At 52.2% G+C, this 26,671-nt stretch overlaps 1 protein-coding gene across 1 annotated transcript in view; it reads right to left on the bottom strand.

Annotated features, from left to right (window-relative positions):
- The window catches only part of LOC147113721 (hexokinase-1-like), a 151,033-nt gene that overhangs the window by 69,789 nt on the left and 54,573 nt on the right, over positions 1–26,671 (bottom strand). The window contains exons 3-6 of the mRNA XM_085995041.1: positions 21,690–21,838; positions 9,738–9,857; positions 8,160–8,255; positions 2,821–2,920 (exon numbers count right to left, since the gene is read on the bottom strand). Of these exons, the coding sequence (XP_085851167.1) occupies positions 2,821–2,920; positions 8,160–8,255; positions 9,738–9,857; positions 21,690–21,838 (465 nt within the window). The remainder of the gene's footprint in view (positions 1–2,820; positions 2,921–8,159; positions 8,256–9,737; positions 9,858–21,689; positions 21,839–26,671) is intronic.

Here is a 26,671-nt window from a genome sequence, read left to right as displayed (position 1 = left end):
CGCGATCGGGGATGTGGGAGGAATCCCTCGCGATCGGGGATGGAGGGCAGTCCCTTGGGATCGGGGATGTGGTAGGAATCCTTCGCGATCGGGGATGTGAAGGATTCCCTCGCGATCGGGGATGTGGGAGGAGTCCCTCGCGATCGGGGACGTGGGAGGAATCCCTCGCGATCGGGGACGTGGGAGGAATCCCTCGCGATCGGGGACGTGGGAGGAATCCCTCGCGATCGGGGACGTGGGAGGAATCCCTCGCGATCGGGGATGTGGGAGGAATCCCTCGCGATCGGGGATGTGGGAGGAGTCCCTCGCGATCGGGGATGTGGGAGGAATCCCTCGCGATCGGGGATGTGGGAGGAATCCCTCGCGATCGGGGATGGAGGGCAGTCCCTTGGGATCGGGGATGTGGTAGGAATCCTTCGCGATCGGGGATGTGAAGGATTCCCTCGCGATCGGGGATGTGGGAGGAGTCCCTCGCGATCGGGAATGTGGGAGGAGCCCCTCGCGATCGGGGATGTGGGAGGAGTCCCTCGCGATCGGGGGTGTGGGAGGATTTCCTCGCGATCGGGGGTGTGGGAGGATTTCCTCGCGATCGGGAATGTGGGAGGATTCCCTCGCGATCTGGGATGTGGGAGGATTCCCTCGCGATCGGGGATGTGGGAGGAATCCCTCGCGATCGGGGATGTGGGAAGATTCCCTCGCGATCGGGGATGTGGCAGGAATCCCTCGCGTTTGGGGATGTGAAGGATTGCCTCTCGATCGGGGATGTGGGAAGATTCCCTCACGCGGGGATGTGAAGGAATCCCTCGCGATCGGGGATGTGGGAGGAGTCCCTCGCGATCGGGGATGTGAAGGATTCCCTCGCGATCGGGGATGTGAATAATACCCTCGCGATCGGGGATGTGGCAGGATTCCCTCGTGATCGGGGGTGTGGGAGGATTTCCTCGCGATCGGGAATGTGGGAGGATTCCCTCGCGATCTGGGATGTGGGAGGATTCCCTCGCGATCGGGGATGTGGGAAGATTCACTCGCGATCGGGGATGTGGGAGGAGTCCCTCGGGATCGGGGATGTGGGAAGATTCCCTCGCGATCGGGGATGTGGGAAGATTCCCTCGCGATCGGAGATGTGGGAAGATTCCCTCGCGATCAGGTATGTGGGAGGATTCCCTCGCGATCGGGGATGTGGAAGGAATCCCTCGCGATCGGGGATGTGGGAAGATTCCCTCGCGATCGGAGATGTGGGAAGATTCCCTCGCGATCGGGTATGTGGGAGGATTCCCTCGCGATCGGGGATGTGGGAGGAATTCCACACGATCGGGGATGGAGAGGAGTGCCTCGGGATCGGGGATGTGGGAAGATTCCCTCGCGATCGGGGATGTGGGAGGAATCCCTCGCGATCGGGGATGTTGGAGGAATCCCTCGCGATCGGGGATGTGGGAGGAATCCCTCGCGATCGGGGATGTGGGAGGAATCCCTCGCGATCGGGGATGTGGGAGGAATCCCTCGCGATCGGGGATGTGGGAGGAATCCCTCGCGATCGGGGATGTGGGAGGAATCCCTCGCGATCGGGGATGTGGGAGGAATCCCTAGGGATCGGGGATGTGGGAGGAATCCCTCGCGATCGGGGACGTGGGAGGAGGCCCTCGCGATCGGGGATGTGGGAGGAATCCCTTGCGGTCGGGGGATGTGGGAGGAATCCCTCGCCGTCGGGGACGTGGGAGGAATCCCTCGCCGTCGGGGACGTGGGAGGAATCCCTCGCCGTCGGGGACGTGGGAGGATTCCCTCGCCGTCGGGGACGTGGGAGGATTCCCTCGCGATCGGGGACGTGGGAGGACTTCCTCGCGGTCGGGGATGGAGAGGAGTGCCTCGGGTTCGGGGACGCGGGAGGACCCCCAGCCGTCGGGGACGCGGGAGGAATCCCTCGCGGTCGGGGACGCGGGAGGATTCCCTCGCGATCGGGGACGTGGGAGGAATTCCACGCGATCGGGGATGGAGAGGAGTGCCTCGGGATCGGGGATGTGGGAAGATTCCCTCGCGATCGAAGATGTGGGAGGAATCCCTCGGGATCGGGGATGTGGGAGGAATCCCTCGCGATCGGAGATGTGGGAGGAGTCCCTCGCGATCGGGGATGTGGGAGGATTCCCTCGCGATCGGGGATGTGAAGGATTCCCTCGCGATCGGGGTTGTGGGAGGAATCCCTCTCGATCGGGGATGTGGGAGCATTCCCTTGCGATCGGGGATGGAGAGGTTTCCCTCGGGATCGGGGATGGAGAGATTTCCCTCGCGATCGGGGATGTGAAGGATTCCCTCGCGATCAGGGTGTGGGAGGAGTCCCTCGGGATCGGGGATGGAGACGTTTCCCTCGGGATCGGGGATGGGGACGAGTCCCTTGTGAATGGGGGTCAGGAGGATTCCCTCGCGAACGAGTCTGGGGAGCATTCCCTCAGGTTCGGGAATCGGGAGGATTCCCTCGGGATCTGGGTGGATTTCTGCACCTCCTAGTCCACAAGGACTTCAAAGGGAAAGATTTTTTTTACATTATCTTGGCCTCTTCTGCCCAGTCGGCTCCTGCCACCATGTTTCTGATGCCGGGCAGCAGACAGTGTGGGACTCTCCCAGCCTTGCCGTTAATATTATGTTGCATGCTGATGACGTCATCTGGCTATGACTTTTGCATCTTAAATAGGCCCCTGCCTGCTTCCCTGGCGGAGGTCAGCCCAGGAATCGAACCTGGGATTTTCCAGTGTGTATGACTCATTGCCAAAGTAGGAGTATCTTTGTCCTGTAGCAAAGCCAAAAGTTATTAAATTAAAGGTCCTTACCTATAATAAGGCCAACTTCACAGCGCTGGTCATCAAATCCACAGGTCATCATGGTGCCAACAGTGTCGTTCACCACAGCCATGATATCTACATCATAGTCCTTGGGAAGAAAGAAAACAACGGTCAGCCAAAAACACTGATGACAGTTCAGGAAAAGAATGAATTTATAGATAAATTAGAACACACAGGGATCGATACTGTTTTGGCTGAAGCACATCAGGTGCCGACCCACAATTAGCAGGCAGGGAGGCTTGAGGCCTGCCTGCGCCCGATGTGCTCTGCGCTGCCCCCCCCAGGCTAGGACCCAAAGCACTGACAGTGTTCAGAGCCTGCACAAATATTGAGCACACGGCTCAAGGGCCTGAATGTATGTAAATGAGCCCCAAGCAGTGATCCAGTCATAATGAAGGGGAGCCACTGAATTAAAACATGTTTCCTCACGGCTATCACCTTGCTCCGGGGGCCACCCAGCCTACCTGCTCTTTAACCATCAGCCTCTTTCATCTGCCCCCTCCCAAAAGCCCTTCCTAACTGTAGGAAATCCCACCCCATCCTCAGCATACTCTCAGCACATTATGTGCTACGAGCTAGGAGGAGGATAAATTGTGTTACCCAAGTGGAGATTCGTTGAATGTTGATGCAGTTGCCAAATTTCAAACTTTTTGAGTTTACATGAAGCCAAATAAATGTCTGGAATTTTAATTTGGAGGCGGTTAGGGAGCAGGGGCTGGAAAGCGATCGGGAAACCTGTGAGAACGGGTTTCCCACAAGCCCTGCTGAATTTAACGGCCTGATTTGCATTTCAAAACACTGATTCACGCCCACAGCCAGTCAGCCGGAGAGGCTGGCAGGCTGGCTGTTGGGTGGGTAGGCCTGTGGCACCAGGCTGCAGATTGGGGGATGGAGGTCGGAAGGGGTTCGGGGGACGAGGGGGAAGGTTGGATGGGGATCGGGGGACGAGGGGGAAGGTTGGAAGGGGATCGGGGGACGAGGGGGAAGTTTGGATGGGGATCGGGGGACGAGGGGGAAGTTGGATGGGGATCGGGGGACGAGGGGGAAGGTTGGATGGGGATCGGGGGACGAGGGGGAAGTTTGGATGGGGATCGGGGGACGAGGGGGAAGTTTGGAAGGGGATCGGGGGACGAGGGGGAAGTTTGGAAGGGGATCGGGGGACGAGGGGGAAGTTTGGATGGGGATCGGGGGACGAGGGGGAAGGTTGGAAGAGGATCGGGGGACGAGGGGGAAGTTTGGAAGGGGATCGGGGGACGAGGGGGAAGTTTGGATGGGGATCGGGGGACGAGGGGGAAGTTTGGAAGGGGATCGGGGGACGAGGGGGAAGGTTGGAAGGGGATCGGGGGGCGAAGGATGATTGGGGACCGGAGGTTGGAAGGGGATCGGGGGGCGAAGGATGATTGGGGACCGGAGGTTGGAAGGGGATCGGGGGGCAAAGGATGATTGGGGACCGGAGGTTGGAAGGGGATCGGGGGGCGAGGGGGAAGGTTGGAAGGGGATCGGGGGGCGAAGGATGATTGGGGACCAGAGGTTGGAAGGGGATCGGGGGGCGGAGGAAGGGGATGGGGGCGGAGGGGGAAGGTTGGAAGGGGATCGGGGGGAGGAGGAAGGTTGGAAGGGGATCGGAGGGGGAAGGTTGGAAGGGGATCGGGAGCGGAGGCAGGAGATTGGGGACGGAGGGGGAAAGTTGGAAGGGGATCGGGGGACGGAAGGGGAAAGTTGGAAGGGGGACGGAGGGGGAAGGTTGGAAGGGGATGGGGGTCGGAGGGGGAAGGTTGGAATGGGATCGGGGGCAGAAGTGGAAGGGGATCTGGGGGACGGAGGGGGAAGATTGGAAGGGGATCGGGGGGCGGAGGGGGAAGGTTGGAAGGGGATCGGGGGCGGAGAGGGAAGGTTGGAAGGGGATCGGGGGGGCGGAGGGGGGAAGGTTGGAAGGGGATCGGGGGCAGAAGGGGAAGGTTGCAAGGGGATCGGGGGCGGAGAGGGAAGGTTGGAAGGGGATCGGGGGGGCGGAGGGGGAAGGTTGGAAGGGGATCGGGGGCAGAAGGGGAAGGTTGAAAGGGGATCGGGGGCGGAGGGGGAAGGTTGGAAGGGGATCGGGGGCGGAGGGGGAAGGTTGGAAGGGGATCGGGGGCGGAGGGGGAAGGTTGGAAGGGGATCGGGGGCGGAGGGGGAAGGTTGGAAGGGGATCGGGGGCGGAGGGGGAAGGTTGGAAGGGGATCGGGGGCGGAGGGGGAAGGTTGGAAGGGGATCGGGGGCGGAAGGGGAAGGTTGGAAGGGGATCGGGGGCGGAGGGGGAAGGTTGGAAGGGGATCGGGGGCGGAGGGGGAAGGTTGGAAGGGGATCGGGGGCGGAGGGGGAAGGTTGGAAGGGGATCGGGGGCGGAGGGGGAAGGTTGGAAGGGGATCGGGAGGGGCGGAGGGGGAAGGTTGGAAGGGGATCGGGGGGTGGAGGGGGAAGGTTGAAAGGGGATCGGGGGGGCGGAGGGGGAAGGTTGGAAGGGGATCGGGGGCGGAGGGGGAAGGTTGGAAGGGGATCGGGGGGTGGAGGGGGAAGGTTGAAAGGGGATCGGGGGCGGAGGGGGAAGGTTGGAAGGGGATCGGGGGCGGAGGGGGAAGGTTGGAAGGGGATCGGGGGGGGCGGAGGGGGAAGGTTGGAAGGGGATCGGGGGGTGGAGGGGGAAGGTTGAAAGGGGATCGGGGGGGGCGGAGGGGGAAGGTTGGAAGGGGATCGGGGGCGGAGGGGGAAGGTTGGAAGGGGTTCAGGGCCGAGACTGGCGGACAGTGGGGGGTTGGAGATCGGAGGCCTCGTTGGGGGCGGCGGGGTGTAGTGGTGGTGTGTCAGAGGCCTTACCTCCTGGATCCAGCAGTTCTCACCTTCCTTTATCTGGCGGGTTCCCCGAGAACCAGAAAACCCAACCAGCCAGAGTTAAATTTGAAATGGTGGATCACCATGATCACCATTTAAGTCCCAACCCGCCTCCTGGGAGCGGGCTCTCTGACCGCCCCGCCTCCGTTAAAACCGGAAGTGGGCGGGTTGGAGTCGGAATTCAGATTTATAACTTTTTAACCTCCCACCCGACCCCAATCCGTCCATTTTTGGGGTTAAAATTCCCCCCAATAGTTACACTGGCTCCATGACTCATTCAGGAGGGAAATGTAATTTGTAGTTGAGAGGGTTCCATGGTTGCACGATTGTGGATTGGAGAAAGGCCTCAGTCCACCCCAATCTAGGTTGATCCCAGCCATGATAAGTAGCCCCAAGTTAGGGAGAGTAAAACAAGCCTGGTGTCCTGCTCTCGACCGCAATCCACTGGTGCTCGTTGTGTGGATGTTGGTGAGGACAGGTTGTAGCACCGCTGTGGTGCTTTCTGTGGTAGAATCCGCTGATATTTACTGGCCAGGCTGACATATGAAGAATGCCCATTGGGCTAAGTACTGGAGGCTGCTGCCACCTGTGTAACTGTAAACAGGGGGGGGGGGATCAACACAATCCCATGAAATTCAATAAATATTTTGAATACACAACTGACAACTTTCTGCTTTGCACTTTTATTTTATATTCCATTAAAACAATGTTGGTTTAAACCTGACAGATGATCCCATGCTACCAGGGAGTGCGGCCGTCTCTCCATGGCATTGTCCCTCCCTATCTGTACAACCTCCTCCAGCGCAACAACCCTCTGAGATCTGTGCTCCTCCAACTCTGGCCTCCTGCACATCCCTGATTTACTTCACTCCACCAATGGTGGCCGTGCCTTTAGCTGCCTCAGTCCGGAGCTCTAGAATTCCCTCCCTAAATCTCTCCGCCTCTCTCTCCTCCTTAAAATGTACCTCTTTGACCAAGCTTTTGGTCACCTGTCCTAATAAGTGGCTCGGTGTGAAGTTTTGTTTGATAACGCGTCCATGAAGCGCCTTGGGACGTTTTACTAAATTAAAGGCGCTATATAAATGCAAGTTGTCCAGAGAACCCCCATTTTCTGACCTGCGCTCTCCATCAGTGGGGTTCCCAACTGGGACTGTATAATCACCCAAAGAAAAAGAGATTCTGATGTCTCTTCCCAGAGAGGACATTTTCACATTTCTCCAAAAATGCACCCTGCCAGATGCTGCCAATTCAGGTAAGAGCCAGTCCAATGATCATAGAATCATAGAATGATACAGAGGGAGGCCATTCAGCCGCTCGTGCCTGTGCCGGCTCTTTGAAAGAGCTATCAAATTAGTCCCACTCCCCTGCTCTTTCCCCATAGCCCTGTAAATTTTTTCCATTCAAGTATTTATCCAATTCCCTTTTAAAGTTACTATTGATTCTGCTTCCACCACCCTTTCAGGCAGTGCATTCCAGATCATAACTCGCTGTGTAAAAAAATGTCTTCCTGTTGTCTCTGGTTCTTTTGCCAATCACCTTAAATCTGTGTCCTCTGGTTACTGACCCTTCTGCCACTGGAAACAGTTCCTCCTTATTAACTCTATTAAAACTATTCATGATTTTGAACTCCTCTATCAAATTTTCACTTAACCGTCTCTGCTCCAAGGAGAACAACCCCAGCTTCTCCACTAACTGAAGTCCCTCATCCCTGGCACCATTCTAGTAAATCTCTAAAGTGTGGTGCCCAGAATTGGCCATAATACCCCAGCTGAGGCCTAATCAGTGTTTTTTTAAAGGTTTAGTATAACTTCCTTGCTTTTGTACTTTATGCCTCTATTAATAAAGCCAAGGATCCCGTATTATTTTTGAATTGCCTTCTCAACTTGTTCTGCCACTTTCAAAGATTTGTGTTCATCGACCCCCTCGGGTCTCTGTTACCGCACCAGCTTTAAAATTGTACCATTTAGTTTATATTGCCTCACCTGATTCTTCCTACCAAAATGAATCGCTTCACACTACTGTGTTAAATTTCACCTGCCATGTGTCTGCCCATTTTACCAGTCTACGTCCTCCTGAAGTTAGCAGAGCTGGTACAATTGGCCTCAGAAATCCTGGGCTAGGGAGGGACTTATCAGCCAATGTTTCTGCTCCTGATGCCTCCACTATCAAATAGCCTCTAGGGCCACACTTGAAGAGTGGGCAAGGTACCAGAACATGACAGGTGCCCTTGGAATCGCATCCCAGCAAAGTTAGTTCACAGGGTTAGGATAATGAGTAGTTATACCATTCAGTCAATATTTTGATCCTAAATCAGTGGCATCAGCTCTGTCATTATCTGTTTCTTGAAATACCCATTGTCTACTTGCTTCAGTGTCCCTTTCAATGCAACAGTGCTGGGAATAGCAAATCAGAGTAAGAAGGACACAATGGTTTATCTTCTCACTCAGTATAATACGTACCCCTCTCTTGTCGATGGCCTTACGTAGCAACTTCACCACATCTGAACCCTCCACTCCACTCGCCTTGAAACCTTTCGTCCACGTGATCAGAACACTCTGTGACAGAAAGATGACCAGCTGAACATCTAACAATTCCAGCATTATAAAACAGCAAAATGAATTGAAATTAAACTTTATAAAGTGAAAGAGACAAATAAACCTGAAAATAAACAACTGAAGGCCTCCATTAGTCCTAGTATATCGTGATAGCTTCAGCTTTGGAGAATCCCTTTGTTTGGCCCGGCTGATAAACCCCTATCTGCTGTTACTTGCACTCCAATTGGATCTTATGCTGTGAATTTCTAAGCATAGATGTGCCTACCAACAAACAGCAGCAAACTTGCTTCAAATGGCATGTCTCCCAATGGCCCAGTGAGTTAAGGCATTGCCATACCAAAAGTACACAAAGCCATACAAAGGTCCCAGATTCAATTCCCTGGTTAGCTGATCTCAGCTGGGGCAATGGTTGGAAGAATACAACTGAGCTCAGCACAACTTGGCCAGAGAGGGAGTATATACTCCCGTTCACTATTCAATGGCTCGTGCTTGTATCAATGTTGGTGAGGATAGGACCAGGCTCTGCCATGGTGTCCCGCACTGTTAGAGAGGATAGGTGTGTGTATGTTCTTGCTTATAATTTACTACTCAAATCAATAGGATTCGTAACATTGAATGCCAGATGTCACAAATGTATTAAGTATACAATAAATAAACATACACTTAACAGCAGTACTTACGACAAAACCTCGTGAGTTTTAGTCGGAGGACACAAACCTGTCACACAGGCTGCAGACCTTTGAATCCTAAATCTCTGTTCCAACACCCACTTTTTATACCTTTTTGTTACATGACAATCTGTATTACCTCATATAGCCCCATATAAGGTGAATTTGAATGAGCTCCTTCCCTTGTCCCTCATCAATAACTTTGTTTTTAATTAGTTCTTTTTCCTATAGGCCGATACAACTCCCCAACTTTGTTATCTTATCAATCATTTCACTCTTGTTATTATTCTACCAAGTGAAACTTTTAATTATAAATATGCACCATTCCATACCAATCTCCGGCTTCTGAAAAGGATGATGTAATCGCAGATGTTTCCTACTGCAGAACTTGTTATTAACTAATTAAAGCTTTCTGAAATATAGGCATGGGAATGTCTTTTAATTAGGTTTATTGTCTGAACTCATGGCGTTAAGGTCAGTCTTAATTCAACAGTTTAAGAGTCACTGCATCTAAATTGACTCGTACATCCTCACTGAACGGAAAAGCTAAAGTTACTATTACTACAATATAAATAGAAATCAATAGCAGTCTAACGTTAGCAGATCTCAGGACAATCTGATTAATCCTTTCCTTCCACTTACAGGTGACACGACGAGTTACTTATTGTGATTATTACAACACACTCCTTTCCTTGACCTACCTAGCTAATGATAGCTATCATTCACTTTAAACTCTATAAGCTTATATCCCACTTTGATCAATGTACTTTGCTAAATAGCTCCGTCCTTCCTGCCTTCGACTGCACACTCTCACCTCATCCAGTTTGGTTTGTCTGCAGGGAAAGGAAAAAGTGAAGCCAAGCGGAAGCTTTTTATCTTTTATTTCCTGTTTCTCCATGAAATCTCCCAGGCACTCAGCGACATGCTCAAAAAGCTGCAGGGCAGAAGGGAACACAAAACACAAGGTTAGAAAATCACTCTCTTATTTTTATTGATTTTGGCAACAGTTTTTTCTTATTAACTTACACACGGTCATCAAGTTGCATATATAGTTGAATGTTAACATAGCAGTTTAATCGGATATGGGTTTGGTCGATGTTTCTCAAAGTATCCATCTGTATTTTACAATAATTTAAAAACACAGCATTAATAAGAGTATCTGAAGTGATTCATGTGCCAGAAGTGCATGTGAGAAGTTATGAGTCAAAGAAAAGGGTTTATAAACTTTTCCAAAATATACAATGTATTTTTTTTTTGCTGAGCGGTTCTCCTCTGTTTCTAGCATCTAACTATAAATTCAAGTAACTTCAAAGAATTTAAATAGTTAAAAGCAAATGAAATAAAACATACACACTGATAATCAAGTGTATCTTGAAAATAATTTGTGTTGAGAATAACAGCGAGGCCAACAGCGCTCACCGTTATTATGGAGTAAATCGGACAACATCTTCCGGAGTACGCACATGCGCAATTAAACGCGGAAATCAGAAGTTGCGCTCCGAGTTACTCTGCTTCTCCACAGGCAGTGCTAGAACAGTACCTCACAGATGGACTCGCCATTGAAATTAATGTAAGGGCGTGAAGTTGCGGTACTTACCCATTAAACATGCCACAAAAAGTTAGGGCTGGTGCATTCTGGTGTAAGTGAATTTTTAGCGGCGTGATAAGTCATAATTACTGCCAAACAACCTCTCTGGCACTGAAAATTTTATTTTACAGGTTTGGAGTCTCATTCCTTCAGAATTTAATTAGTGTTGGAGATTTTTTTTAAATATAGGGGGAGAAATTCGGTATCGCCCCGTTTGGGGCACTATTATCGGCTGGGTGCAAAGTTTAGTGCCCGGTGCTAATTATCACCTCTGGCTGCAAACTTGGCCTCTATCGTCCCTGGAGGTGATTTGAGCGCTAAATCACGCGCTACACCCCTCTCAAGGCGCTAACATCAAGGAGTGAGGCGCTACCTCAGCTCAGGTGATGTCAGTTAGCAATGTAACACAGACAGGCTGGCGCCGGCCAGTTCTTAAAGGGGAGGGTCCATGTTCAGCCACACCCTGCTCATTGCAGCCTTGAATCTTGGCTTGGAGAGACCTGTAAAGCAATTGTGCTGGAACCGCCAATGGATAGGCCCAGGGAAAGAGCTCAGTGCTTCAGCGACCAGGCCTTGGTGACTCCGGTAGGTGCTGTGGAGCGGCGACGGGCACTTCTCTACCCGCAGAGTGGCAGGAGGCCATTACCCCACGAATACAGAAGAGTCTGGAGGGAGGTGGCTCAGCACGTCTCCTCAAGGAGCCTGGTGCCGAGGAGCCACACCCAATGTTGTAAGAAGTTCAACGACCTCACTCGGGTGGTCAGGGTGAGTAGCTGCTTTTCAATACCTCTACATCCCTCCATCTCAACTTCACTCTGTGCCCAGAGGGTTTAAAAACCCCAAATTCCCAGCACTCATCCAAGACCTATGAACATCTCATAAAAAATACACGCACATTCCACACCTTGCATACATTAAGGGCTATTCAACTATGGGAAGCACATCAGGCAAGCACATGGTTGCATACATTAAGGGCTATTCAACTATGGGAAGCACATCAGGCAAGCACATGGCTGCATACATTAAGGGCTATTCAACTATGGGAGGCACATCAGGCAAGCACATGGCTGCACATTCACTCAGATGCTGTCCTTTTGTCCTTTTTCTTGCAGGCCAAGCTCTCTCATAACAGGTGGTAGCAGCAACACATGGGCGGAGGACCGGCTGATCTATGCACCCTCACTGATTTGGAAGCGCGCGTGCACAGGATCGTTGCCAGCCAGGTCATAGGTGCCGTGTCCGCTGGAGAGGTCGACCCTCTTGGGGACAGTAATGGTATGTTCATCAGCTTTCTCTCCTCTCTCATTCCACTTGCCCCTCACAACACCAGCCTTTTACACTTTAGCACGCTGATCGTCTGCTCAATTATGTTCCTGGTGGCGATATGGCTCTCATTATACCGCAGCTCGGCAGGGGTGTTGGGGTTATGGAGCGGTGTCATCAGCCAGGTGCAGAGTGGATAACCCTTGTCCCCGAGGAGCCATCCACTTGGGTGATGCGGTGCCTGGAAAAGGTCTGGCACACCAGTCTGGCGCAGGATGAAAGCATCGTGGCTGCTGCCAGGATAGCGGGCAATGATGGTGAGTATGAGCTGAGTGTGGTCACAGACCAACTGCACATTTAAGGAGTGGTAGCCCTTGCGGTTTCGGAAAACCTCTGCATTTTCATGCAGTACCCGCAATGCCACATGTGTGCAGTCAATGGCGCCCTACACCATGGGGAAGCCCGCTATCCTAGCAAAGCCACATGCGTGTTCATGCTTTTTGGCACAGGTCATCGGGAAAGAGATCGGCGTCTCCTTTTATACAGGCAATGTCCCCAGTAGAAGTTTGAAAGGAACCGCTGGCATAAAAATTCAGAGCCACTGTCACCTTCACTGCCACCGACAGAGACGTCCTGGTGCTCAGTTGAGGCTGCAGATCTGGTTGCAGCAGGTGGTAGAGCTCAGTGACCACCTCCTTGCTGAAGCGCAGCCTGCGCAAACACTGCTCCTCAGACAAATTAATGTAGGAGAATTGCTCCCTGAATACCCTGGGAGGGTAAGGTCTCCTGTGCAGAGGCCTGTTGGCCCTCCTCCCTCTGGCCATGTTTGCCACTCTCTCTCTGCATCTCTGATGCCTCCGATTCTGCAGGAGCAGGATGACGCCCCAATTCAGTGCAGCCCACATAGTCTCTTCTAAATCGATGCAAGGAAGGTCAAATCAAAATGAACCTGGAAAGTGCTGCTCAGTACCCAAAACTCCTTCACACAGCGTTGAATCTCTCCAGAAGTCTCTCTCTCCCTCTCGGAATGCGTGGTGCAAAAATGTCGCCAACAAAAAAAAGGCAGGAAGCGACCGCCTTTAAATAGCGCTCCACCAGCCGCTTCCCGACTGCAAAATGTTCCCCTCTACCTGTCGTTGCTAGCGGCAGGTGGAAATGCAGGGGGCGCGACTCAATATCCAGTCCGGGGTGCTACTGGGGCGTTGCACGCTCAACTGATGTCACGATCTGCAGGCGCAGGAGATCGTGGCGGTAGTGTTTAACGCTGCCGCAAAATGTCTGGTCAATTTCGCGAGCGGCGCTAACATCGCCACGCTTGGGTGCTAACTTCCTAGCGCCCCGTTAGCGCCCCCCGGAGGCACTAAACAACCAAATTTTTCCCCCATCGTTTTTTTTTAACTTTTTCTGTGCCTCTTTTATCTCTTTCTCTTAATCCCATCTTTCTTTCCCAAACTTTATATCGCTTTCTACACATGATTTAAACCTAATATCTAATTCCTGGTTTAGACTCTGCGGCCCCGATATTAACTGAGGCGGGTAGCATAAGTGCGGCGGAGGAGTTTTGGTCCGGCCCGTAACCAGGATCCCTGCCCAGAAGCCTGCCGGGTTGACAGGCTTGGTTTCCTGTCAGGCGGGGATTACTCTGGAGGAGGCCGTAGGAGCAGGTAGGGAGCTTGCTGTTGCATTAGTGGGAGCGCTGGGTAAACGGGGGGGTCAGATTCGAGGGGTGCGGGGGGGTTGGTGGGGGACTCTGGATGGGGCAGTCCGATGGCAGGGAAGAAGGTAAGCTTGGGGGACCGGGGTGGGGTGGGAAGCACTCCTGCTTCTACTAGCCCACAAGCAGTGATGTAAAGACAATTACCTTTTTCCCGAAGCTATCCTCGCGCCCCTTTATCTGCTAGATTTCTTGAGGCCCAGGTAACCTGGCAGACAGGTTAAATATGAAGCACACACCCTCACTGTAATATTAAATGGCCAGCCCACCTCCTGTCTCACCTCTGTTAAACCTCCCCGGAGGTGGGCAGGTTGAAGGCATCGCTGGGGTTGGGTTTGAGATTTTAACACCTGTTTTTGGGTGTTAAATTGACCCCTGCGTGTCTCAGTGAGGATTCTCCAATCTGATTAGTTGAAGAGCCATGTTGTTGTTTGCCCTACTCTCACACGCCACAGATCCCCTGTCGAGGGCGCCGCGCTGGATCAGATGCCTGCTGACATGACGTCGACACTCAAAAACCCACAAATACTCTGTGGGCAGCTGTCAGCGTGGTGAACGCTGAGCGCCGTTCCTTTGCCACTGACTGCAAAATCCAGGCCATTAAGTTGTTTTAAATTCTTTCATAAGAACTTTTTCTGTTAATTTTGTGAATCACTGTGAAAGCTCTGTGGAAAAGTGCTCTCCACTGTACAGAGGGAGGGGGGGCTCCAGCTGTCATACGTGGGGGGAGGGGCTCCAGCTGTCGTACGTGGGGGGAGGGGCTCCAGCTGTCGTACGTGGGGGGAGGGGCTCCAGCTGTCGAACGTGGGGGGAGGGGCTCCAGCTGTCGTACGTGGGGGGAGGGGCTCCAGCTGTCGTACGTGGGGGGAGGGGCTCCAGCTGTCGTACGTGGGGGGAGGGGCTCCAGCTGTCGTACGTGGGGGGAGGGGCTCCAGCTGTCGTACGTGGGGGGAGGGGCTCCAGCTGTCGTACGTGGGGGAGGGGCTCCAGCTGTCGTACGTGGAGGAGGGGCTCCAGCTGTCGTACGTGGGGGAGGGGCTCCAGCTGTCGTACGTGGGGGAGGGGCTCCAGCTGTCGTACGTGGGGGAGGGGCTCCAGCTGTCGTACGGGGGGGAGGGGCTCCAGCTGTCGTACGGGGGGGAGGGGCTCCTGCTGTCGCACGGGGGGAGGGGCTCCAGCTGTGGTACAGGGGGGAGGGGCTCCAGCTGTTGTACGAGGGGAGGGGCTCCAGCTGTTGTACAGGGGGGAGGGGCTCCAGCTGTGGTACAGGGGGGAGGGGCTCCAGCTGTTGTACAGGGGGGAGGGGCTCCAGCTGTGGTACAGGGGGGAGGGGCTCCAGCTGTCGTACGTGGGGGAGGGGCTCCAGCTGTCGTACGTGGAGGAGGGGCTCCAGCTGTCGTACGTGGGGGAGGGGCTCCAGCTGTCGTACGTGGGGGAGGGGCTCCAGCTGTCGTACGTGGGGGAGGGGCTCCAGCTGTCGTACGGGGGGGAGGGGCTCCAGCTGTCGTACGGGGGGAGGGGCTCCAGCTGTCGTACGGGGGGGAGGGGCTCCAGCTGTCGTACGGGGGGGAGGGGCTCCTGCTGTCGCACGGGGGGAGGGGCTCCAGCTGTGGTACAGGGGGGAGGGGCTCCAGCTGTTGTACGAGGGGAGGGGCTCCAGCTGTTGTACAGGGGGGAGGGGCTCCAGCTGTGGTACAGGGGGGAGGGGCTCCAGCTGTTGTACAGGGGGGAGGGGCTCCAGCTGTGGTACAGGGGGGAGGGGCTCCAGCTGTGGTACAGGGGGGAGGGGCTCCAGCTGTGGTACAGGGGGGAGGGGCTCCAGCTGTTGTCCCTGACTGCTGCCATTGCTACTGCTTTCACTGCTATTAAATCCAGGAGGCCCATGGTTCGGTGGCATAGTGGTTAGCACTGTTGCCTCACAGCGCCAGGAACCCGGGTTCAAATCCGGCCTCGGGTGACTGTCTGTGTGGAGTTTGCACATTCTCCCCGTGTTTGCGTGGGTTTCCTCCGGGTGCTCCGGTTTCCTCCCACAGTCCAAAGATGTGCGGGTTAGGTTGATTGGCCATGATAAAAATTGGCCTTTAGTGTTAGGGGGGATTAAATATGTGGGGTTACGGGGATAGGGCTTGGGTGGGATGGCTGTCGGTGTAGGGACCGGGTGCTAGGGTTTGGATGATCAGCCATGATCTCGTTGAATGGCGGAGCAGGCTCGAAGGGCCGAATAGCCTACTCCTGCTCCTAGTTTCTATGTTTCTATGTTTCGATTCCTGTCCTATGCCGATTTAATTATTGTGGAGCTGTCAGAGCACTGCAATTGGTCTCTGCACACCTGGATTAGGGCGCAGAAAACATCAGTGTTCTGGATCTTGATTTCTATCGTATGCGTGTGAATGCTGTGACGCCCTTCATGGTCAACTGACCTGCAAACACTTACTATCTGACTCACACGTGCAGAATGGCTATTTGGGTTAAAGTGCCAGAGGGCTGCTGGTATCCATGGTACCATCAGTGAGGGTTAGGGAAAGAATGTTGTCATGTAAACTGGGAGAACAGCAGATCAATTATTATCATGTCCTTCCTGTCCAATAAAAACACAGAAATCTGAAGATTTCACATTTTTAGAAACTTTAATCTAAACCATTTTGCACTGCACCTATATTACAGACCTGCTTCCAATGGAAGGGCATGGATGTAATCAGACTGGGACCTTCCCTGATTCTGGTCAGTACAGGGGTGGACTGAGAGATCTGCCTGCCTGAAGCACGACCCATGGTCCAGAGCTGAGTGCTGCTGATGATAGCTGTTTACCTACGTCACCACTCAGTCTGCTAACACGGGCACCCTTTGAAATTACATCTCCAAGGGCCTGAATTTTAATACTTTGGCGGGTTGGGTGCTGGGGTGGGCTCGGAAGTGGTCGGGAAACGCGTGAGCCCTAGGCCGGCGAGAGGAGGAAGGGAGGGAGGGATTGTCTGAGGGCTGGGGGGGGGGGGGGGGGGAGGCCTCGTGGCGGGGGGTGGGTGGGATGGGGTTTCCGATCGCGAGGGGTGGGTTAGGTAGGGAGGCTGGATCCTGGAGGTAAATGTAAAGGCACTTAGGGGGAGAAATTCAGTATCGCCATGTTTGGGGCGTTATACTCGATCGGGTGTGAAATTTAGCGCCCGGTGCAAATTATCGCCACCTACTGCTAAATTGACCTGCTTCGCCCCTAAGAGGTGCTTGGTGCACTAAAACAGGCGCTGCACGACTGTCCTAAGGTGCTAAGCCGGAGAAGCGAGGCGCTACCACCGAGGGCGGGCGCAGTGCAGGTGCAGCCAGTTAGCGATTGCACGCAGACACGCTGGCGCCGGTCAGCTCTTAAAGGGGAGGCTCGATCTTGGATTGCAGCCACACCCTGCACATCGTAGCCCTGATTCTCGGCCTAGACAGACCTTCTGCCACATTCTAACGCCTAGGACCATAGAGAGGGCCAGGGAGCGAGCGCAGCGGTTCAGTGAGGGGGCCCTGCAGGTTCTGGTTGGCGCAGTGGAGCGCAGGCGATCTATCCTGTTTCCGGACAGTGGCAGGAGGCCGCTGCCCAACGACTATCGCAAAGCTTGGAGGGAGGTGGCTCACAGAGTGACCTCCAGCAACATGGTGCCTAGGACCCCTGTGCAATGCAGGAAGAAGTTCAACGACCTCACTCAGGTCGTCAGGGTGAGTACCCTTTTCAGTATCCTCTTCATCCCTGCATGTCGAGCTCACTTTATGGCCAAAGTTCCTGAAAGCCCCAATGCCCAGCCCTCATCCAACACCTATAGGCCTTTCATGAAACTCACATTCAGCACTTTACACACTGTAAGGGCTATTCGACCATGGGAGGCAGTGCAGCCAAGATCAGGGCTTCACACTGTACTCAGAGCCCATCCTTTCTCTTGCAGGGCAAGCTGGCCCATAACAGGAGGCAGCAGCAACGGACCGGGGGAGGCCGGCCTCACCTTCAAGACCTCAGCGATCTGGAGCAGTGAGTCCAGCGGATTATGGCAAGCCGGATGATTGGCCCCATCGCCACTGGAGATGCTGACCCCGTTCTGGACAGCAATGGTAAGGTCATCACCTTTTTGACCTCTCTCCTTCCACTTGTGCCTCACACCAGCATCCTTTGCCACTATCGAACCAATACAGTGCATTGCAGCACTCATGCCTCCCTCGCTGCCGCCCTGTCCTCACGCTAAAGCAACTCTTGTACCTCCCTGCTTTCAGATGCTGATTCGCCAGGTGAGGAGGCGGGCCTGCAAGCTGCCACTGTGAGTGATTCTGAAGGCGAGGAGGAAGAGAAAGCCGGACCATCAGTGCCACCCTCAGCCGAGGCAGCCCATTGCCATAATGGGGACACGTCTTCCCTGGAGGGGAGCAGGGGGGAAGGGTCTGAGGAGGGTGAAGCTCCGGGGCCCAGCGGGCTGCAGCAACGTGGGGGGGGGGGGCGGGTAGGGAAGCTCGGCGGCTTTCTCCCCGGAGGGAGAGTCTGGCCTCCAGTCCTGCTACAGTGAGCGCAGAAGAGGTACGGCTCCTCGCTGAAATGGGCGCCCAAGCGGAGCAGAGGCACACTGAGCTCATGGCTGCAGTGGCAAGGATGCCCGAATCCATTGAGTCACTGGCAAAGCGTGTCCAGGACTTCAGTGCAGCACAGGCAAGGAGTCTGCAGGACTTCGGTGCAGCACAGGCGGCTTCCACGCTTAGTGGTGCAATGCAGTCAGTGGCTGGTCTGATGCAGACGCAGATTGAGGCCACATGAGCACTGACTGCTGCCACCCTCGCTGGATCGGGCACGAATCGCCGGGGCCCTCGCCGCGCCACAGCAGGCCAGCAGTCTGTGCTTCAGCAGATTGCTCCGCATGCTGCAGTGCTGCCCTGTGGGAGTGCCAGTGTGTCGTCCGAACAGGGAGTTGCTGTCCTCTGTCAGGATGGCAGCATTCCTGCTGCCAACACTGTCACTTCGCCACTGCAGCTGCCACCACCTGTAGGACAGACTGCTGCCGCCCATGCAGGTTTGGAGCAGTCAGCAGCCGGGCCCTCCAGGTCCAGAGCTGGTCCAGGCCGTACCTCAAGGACATCTGCCGACTCAATTTCTGACACTCAGCAGCCTTCCCCCAGCCTTGCTGCAGCCACTGGGGTCCCATTGCGGAGGAGCTGCAGGGTGGAAGGGGCCAATCTCGCAAGTGAAGCAGATCACCCTCGAAGGGCAAAAAGTAGGAGGTGTGGCAAAATGCTGTTAATTTTTTAACTGAAGGCCGAAGATCGTGGTCATTTTTTGTTTACTCTTTTGTTCATTGTCTCCAGGTTGTGAGAGCCAGTTATGTGTCCGTCTGCTTTTTTTGGGGTTTCTCTCTATTACTTTGTCATGCGGGAAGGGCACACAGTTTGTTAAATAAAGAAGTGTCTTTATTCAGATTGTGCATGTATGCCCTTTGAACTATTTGTTGCCTTGAACGGCTCAGGGGTTGCGGAACGGTTCCATTCATGTTCTTTCAATGGCACAAGCCATTCCCTCAGAGGGGGCCTAGAACCGACTTGCAATAAGCCGCTGACGGACAGCCTTTGCACTTTGTGCCTCCCTCCCATCTTGGTGCTCCTCCTCCTCTTCTGCTGGTGCTCCAATGTCTGCTGGCAGTGGCTGAGTCCTGAGGATTGCCAGGTTATGCAGCATACTACAACGAAATGGGAGACTCGCTCAGGTGAGTACTGAAGGGCTCCCCCGGAATGGTCCAGACAGCGGAACCGTTGCTTTACCACGCCGATTGTGTGCTCAATGATGTTCCTGGTCGCTTGATGGCACTCATTGTATCGTTCTTCAGCAGGGGTGCTGGGCGCATGGAGCGGGGTCATCAGCCAGGTGCACAGAGGATAGCCCTTGTCCTCGAGAAGCCATCCTCCTGGGTGAGCTGGGGCTTCGAAAAGGTCTGCCACAGAAGTCTGGCACAGGATGAAGGCGTCGTGGCTGCTGCCTGGAAAGCGGGCATTGACAGCTAGTATCAGCTGTCTGTGGTCACACACCAACTGGACATTCAACGAATGGAACCCCTTCCGGTTGCGGTAATCCTCTGCATTTTCTTGCGGCGCCCGCAAAGCCACATGTGTGCAGTCAATGGCGCCCTGGTCCATGGGGAAGCCCGCTATTCTTGCAAATCCCATTGCGCGCTCTTGCTGCTTGTCCAGGGTCATGGGGAAGGAAATGTACTGACGTCTCCTTTTAAAGAGGGCATTCGTGACTTGGCGGATGCAGCAATGCACCGCGAACTGGGAGACATTGGCAATGTCCCCAGTAGCGGATTGGAAGGAGCCGGTGGCATAGAAGTTGAGAGTCACTGTCACCTTCACTGCCACCGACAGAGACGTCCTGCTCCTCAGCTGAGGCTGCAGATCTGGCTGAAGCAGGTGGCAGAGCTCAGCGACCACCTCCCTGCTGAATCGAAGTCTCCGAAAACACTGCTCCTCAGACATGCTGAGGTATGAGACCTGTTGGCGGTATACCCTGGGAGGGTAAGGCCTCCTGTGCCAACGCCTGTTGACCCTCCTCCGTCTGGCCATGATTGGCACTCTCTCTTGGCGTCTCCGAACCCTCTCAATGCAATGGAAAAACCCAACGTTTCCACCCATCGCAGCCCCCATAGTATGTGGCCACTCAAGGTTATGCCAGTGAAAAATCAAACCAACTACAAAGTTCTGGGCCGAAGCCAGAAGTACCTCAGCGAGCGCTGACTCAATGCAGAAAGCTCTCTCCCTTTGTCTCTCTGCAAATCTCTCTCTCTCTCACAGAAGGAGTGGTCCAAAAATGGCTACCACAAAGAAGCCAGGAAGAGCCCCCTTTAAATAGCGCCCCCCCAGCCCCACAGCGACTGGGAACCATTCCAGTCAACCAGTCGCTGGGAGCGCCAGGCGGAAAGGAGGGGGGCGCCACTGAAATTCCGGTTCGGGGCGCCCCAAGGGCGTTGCACCATGAAATGACGTCAGGATCCGCGCGCGCAGCTGAGCGGGCATTGCGGTTTTGCGCCGCCGCTAAATGTCCGCTCAATTTCGCGAGAGGCGCAGGTCTCACTGCGCCCAGGCGCTAGCCGCATCGCGCCCCACTTATCGCCCTCTTAAGGCGCTAACGGGTGGCACTAACAACTGAATTTCTCCTCCCTACTTCCTGGATCCAGGAGTCCTTGCCTTCCATTAGCTAGTGGGTTTCATGAGGCCTGCAAAACCTGACCAGCCACTGTTAAATTTAAAATGGTGGTTAAATCTGAGGCATGCTTGCCTCATCAGAATATTTAAATAGGCGATCCGCCTTCTGGGATCGGGTTGGCTTCCCGCCCCCCGTGTCGTCTCCGTTAAAACCGGAAATGGGTGGGTTGTGGATGGGATTCAGATTTTTAACACCAACTTCCCACCTGCTTTTTTGGGTTAAAATTCCCCCAAGGTGTTTGTTTACGGGGTTTTCTCTGTCAGCTTTCTTGCTGCCAACTAAGTTACAGAGCTGCTTCCAATGGAATGTTTACAGTACAGGAGGCCATTCAATCTATTGTGTCTGTGCTGGCTCTTTGTTGGAGCAATCCAGAACTAATCACACTGCCCCACTCTTTCCTGATGTCCCTGTATCTTCCTCTGCTTCAAACATTTATCCACTTTTCCCTTAAAAGATGCAGTGATCTCTGCCAATCACTCCCTGTGGCAAGGCATTCCATGCTACAACAACTCTCTGTAAAGAAATTCCTGCCAACCTCTCTCTCTCCGACAATTTTAAATTGATGACCCCCGGTCGTCAGTGGCTCCCAATCATTCTATTACAATTTTTAAAATCTCTATTAAATCTCCTCTTCACTTGCTTTGCCATTCACTCACTTTACATGTGGCCACATCACTGGCATGCTTGCACGTTGAAATCGGTATTTTACCATTACCTGAATTGTGCGGGAGTGAATGGCTATGTATTTATCTAGGTATACGTTCAAATTATTTTATATTTTAAATAAGAAAAATGTCATGAGGAATGTGGAAAGGGTAAGGGAATGGGACGAAGTGGATAGCTCTTTCAAAGATGGGCGAATTACCTGTGTTTGGTTGTGAAATTCTATGATTGAAGACAATTTATTTTGTTCTGTGGTTCTTCCTTCTTTACTTCAAGTAAATTAACTTTTCAAATAATTTAAATTGATAAAAGTGAATGAAATAAAGCGTACCCGTGAACCACTGCCGTGCACGATATCCTCTGGCGTAGGGTAGATCTGGGATTCCATCTCCACCTTCTGTTGTCGCTCATGAGACACCTTTACACGTAGAATGCGAAAATTGGAGCCTCCCAAATCCAGAGCAAGAAAGTCTCCCTTCTCTGTAGTAAATATCAGAAGAGAAAGCTGTTGTTTAGTTAAGGTGGCTGTCTGCTGAACATTTTAAGATGAATCTGTTAGGAGTAAATCCAGGGAGGTACATATTCAGATTTGCAATTTTGTTAAAAGGACATGAATACCTAACCCAGCGGATCAAATCATCCACTATTATATTTTCTGAAAATGCCAAATTTAGTATGCTGGATATATTAGAAGGAAACACAGCTGAATATCATATCCAACAAGATCCTCATCCTGTATTCTGTAAATATCATGCCTCCTGAGTGTTCATAAGATAGCTGCATTTCATGTTCAATTTCAGTGATTCTTTGAAGGAAATGATTGCAAATCTCTAAGGTTGATTTGCTTTATATCTCTTTGATGTTTCTGAGTTAGTGAAAGTTGCTGCTGGAGGAAGGAAGTGGTCTCAGTCTGTCACTGGTGGAGGAAGGTGGTTCATGAAGCATTTCCTGCTCGGTGGTCTTCTGCAGCTGGTCCTGTTTCACATACGGTAGTGCAGTGGTCATATTACTGGACTAGTAGTCCCGAGAACGTGAGTTCAAATCCCACCATGGGAGTTTGAGAATCTGAATTCATTTTTTTTTAAATCTGGAAATAAAAATCTGGTACCAATAAAAGTGACCATGAAGCTGTTGATCGCCATAAAAACCCAACTCGTTCATTAACGTCCTATAAATCTGGTTGTGGGTATGGAGGAAGCCCTTGGAGAAGGATGAGAGACATGAGAGGAAGACAGCAGACTCTGGGCATCTGTTATCGACCATCGGGTCAGGAGGAAGGATTGGATCACAAACTTAGTCATCAATAAAAGGTAAGCGCGTACAGGATCAAACGCCGTTGTTATGGGCGACTTCGGTTGCCATGGGATGGACTAGGGTGGATGAGAAGTGAGAACATAATCCTTGACATATTGTAGGATTATTACCTGGAAGAATCACCTGTCAGCAGAGGCACTTTTACACCTGTTTAAGTAACAACTAGAAGATGGCAGAGTAGGTCAGAGACAACCAAAGGATGGCAGAGTAGGTCAGAGACAACCAGGAGATGGCAGAGTAGGTCAGAGACAACCAAGGGATGGCAGAGTAGGTCAGAGACAACCAAAGGATGGCAGAGTAGGTCAGAGACAACCAGGAGATGGCAGAGTAGGTCAGAGACAACCAGGGGATGGCAGAGTGGGTCAGAGACAACCAGGAGATGGCAGAGTAGGTCAGAGACAACCAAGGGATGGCAGAGTAGGTCAGAGACAACCAAAGGATGGCAGAGTAGGTCAGAGACAACCAGGAGATGGCAGAGTAGGTCAGAGACAACCAGGAGATGGCAGAGTAGGTCAGAGACAACCAGGGGATGGCAGAGTAGGTCAGAGACAACCAGGGGATGGCAGAGTAGGTCAGAGACAACCAGGGGATGGCAGAGTAGGTCAGAGACAACCAGGGGATGGCAGAGTAGGTCAGAGACAACCAGGAGATGGCAGAGTAGGTCAGAGACAACCAGGGGATGGCAGAGTAGGTCAGACAACCAAAGGATGGCAGAGTAGGTCAGAGACAACCAGGGGATGGCAGAGTAGGTCAGAGACAACCAGGAGATGGCAGAGTAGGTCAGAGACAACCAGGAGATGGCAGAGTAGGTCAGAGACAACCAGGAGATGGCAGAGTAGGTCAGAGACAACCAGGGGATGGCAGAGTAGGTCAGAGACAACCAGGAGATGGCAGAGTAGGTCAGAGACAACCAGGGGATGGCAGAGTAGGTCAGCCAACCAAAGGATGGCAGAGTAGGTCAGAGACAACCAGGGGATGGCAGAGTAGGTCAGACAATCAGGGGATGGCAGAGTAGGTCAGAGACAACCAGGGGATGGCAGAGTAGGTCAGACAACCAAAGGATGGCAGAGTAGGTCAGACAACCAGGGGATGGCAGAGTAGGTCAGAGACAACCAGGAGATGGCAGAGTAGGTCAGAGACAACCAGGAGATGGCAGAGTAGATCAGAGACAACCAGGGGATGGCAGAGTAGGTCAGAGACAACCAGGAGATGGCAGAGTAGGTCAGATAACCAGGAGATGGCAGAGTAGGTCAGAGACAACCAGGAGATTGCAGAGTAGGCCAGACAACCAAAGGATGGCAGAGTAGGTCAGAGACAACCAGGAGATGGCAGAGTAGGTCAGAGACAACCAGGAGATTGCAGAGTAGGTCAGAGACAACCAGGAGATGGCAGAGTAGGTCAGAGACAACCAGGAGATGGCAGAGTAGGTCAGAGACAACCAAAGGATGGCAGAGTAGGTCAGAGACAACCAGGGGATGGCAGAGTAGGTCAGAGACAACCAGGAGATGGCAGAGTAGGTTAGAGACAACCAGGAAATGGCAGAGTAGGTCAGAGACAACCAGGAGATGGCAGAGCAGGTCAGAGACAACCAGGAAATGGCAAGTTAGAAAGAGACAGCCTGGTAGCAGTAACCACAATGTGGGGAAATTAAGGCTTATGATGGAAACAGAATGAGCTTGATAGAAACATTCAACATTAAAGGAAGATTTTGAGGTGTGAGGGCTGAGTTTAGCAAACTGGACCTAACAGCATGTTAGAGAGGGAGAGCTTGGAAGAAAAGTGGAACCTGTTGTAGAAATACCAGAGTACAGAATAGGAAAATAGCATGAGGGCAGGGTAACAGAGAGGCAAGAGTGATGAGAGCAACAATGGAATTAATTGTTCCTAATTATAAAGCTAGAATGATGAATTGAGACAAATATAAAAACAAAGTAGTGGAGGTTAAGAAACTGCTAGCAGAGGTAAAATAGAAAATAAGGTTCGGACAGCAGGACAGAATCACAATGCAGAAGGTGAATTTCTGGGGGAAGCGGTGGATGAAGTAATAAAAGAAATAAAAATTTCAGATCAGGCAGTCACTGATAGGCTGCAGATATTAAAGGAAGACAAGGCAACAGGCCTGGATGGAATGGCTACAAGAATTACTTAAAGAAGTGGCCAACAAAATTGCTACTACCCTTAGGGAATCATTAGAAACAAGAGTGGTGCCCAAGCATTGGAAATCAGAATCTTACAGCGCAGAAGAAGGACATTCGGCCCATTGTGCCGGCTCTTTGAAAGAGCTATCCAATTAGTCCCACTCCCCTGTTTTTTCCCCCATAGCCTTGCAAATGTTTCCTTTTTAAGTATTTATCCAATTCCCTTTTGAAATTTATTATTAAATTTCTTCCACCACCCTATCAGGCAGCGCATTCCAGATCCTAACAACTCGCTGCGTAAAAAACATCCTCATCTCACCTCTGGCTCTTTTGAATCATTATCGAATTCTTTGAAAAAGTAAAAGAGAGGATAAATAAAGGAAGTACAGTCAACATGATTTCTCATCTCACCTCGTTTTTTTTGCCAATTACCTTAAATCTGTGTCCACTGGTTACCGACCCTTCTGACACGGGCAACAGTTTCTTCTTATTTACTCTATCAAAACCCTTCATGATTTTGGACAGCTCCATTAAATCTCCCCTTAACCTTCTCTGCTCTAACGAGAACAACCCCAGCTTCTCCACTCTCCACATAACTGAAGTTCTGCGTCACTGTTACTATTCTAGTAAATTTCCTCTGCACCCTCTCCAAGCGCACGAGCCAGCATAACACCAATCTTAAAAAGGGACATTGGGAAGATTCAGAGAAGTACAGGTTATCAAGCCTAATATTTGTTGTAGGTAAAATATTAGGTGTCCTGAAAGAGGGAATAACAAAATGCCTAGTAAGGCATGTTATGGTAAGGGGAAGCCAGCTTGAATTTATGGGAGGGCTTGCCTAATGAATGTACTGGAGTTCTTTGAAGAAATGAGAGACCTTGTTGACAAGAGTTTAATTTATTTAGATTTCAACAAGGCTTTTGATACTGTTCTAAAAAGGGAGACCAAGCTAATCTGTGTAATTACAGGACAGTTAGCTTAACATCTGTGGTATTAACAATGAAATTACCACGTATCTCAATAGAGAGAAAATAGAAGTAGCCAGCATGGATTTTAAAATGGACCATCATGCTGGACAAACCTCAAAATTCTTTGAGGTGGTAACAGACCTGGTAGATTGGGGAAATGTAGTGGATATAGTGTAAATGGAAAGCCTTTGACAAGGTAGCACATGGGAGTTTACTGGAGAAGATTAAGGGGTATAGAATTACAAGGAGGATAGCAAACTGGATTGAACATTGGTTAAAAGGGAGAAAACAAGACTTTGGGCTAAAAATTTGGGGGTTTACGCCACCCGTTACCGTCAAAAAATAGCGAAAAGAGGGCGTCCGCTGCTCTTTCACCAGCTGGTGATGGGTCCTGCAGTGTCCACCATTTTCCGAGGCCTGGCAGCGCTGTCACTAAGAGCAATGGCCCTGCAAATTTAAATTAGGGAGAGGTAACGTCACCTCGGCAAACTTGGACCTTAGCGCTGAGTTTAACGCTGGGTCCTAAGCTCGCCATGAAAACCCAGCGTTCAGCAGGCTGACAGAGGCACTGTCAGCACCTCTTAAAGGGACACACACATCTTTCAGGTAAGTCTGCATTTAAGCTTTTGGACTGGATTTTTTGATTTTACTTAAGTAGTGGCTGGCTGCAATATATTTAAAAGTTTTTTTTTAAGTGTGCAGGGAGTGCTGCTGGATGCTTGCAAGGCCTCGGATGGTAAAGGAAGGCCTCTGAGAAGACAGAAAATGCTGCAAATACTCAGCAGGTCAGGCAATATCCTTGGAGAGGGAAATAGAGTTCATGTCTCAGGTCGAGATGCTGCCTGACCTGCTGAGTATTTCCAGCATTTTATGCTTTTATTTCAGTTTTATAG

The sequence above is a fragment of the Somniosus microcephalus genome, chromosome 8 (genome assembly GCF_052327205.1).
Source record: "Somniosus microcephalus isolate GS21.2 chromosome 8, FLI_Smic_1.0, whole genome shotgun sequence".
NCBI lineage: Eukaryota > Metazoa > Chordata > Chondrichthyes > Squaliformes > Somniosidae > Somniosus > Somniosus microcephalus.
The sequence above is the reverse complement of the archived record's forward strand: the minus strand, read 5'-3'. Positions and strand labels throughout refer to the sequence as shown.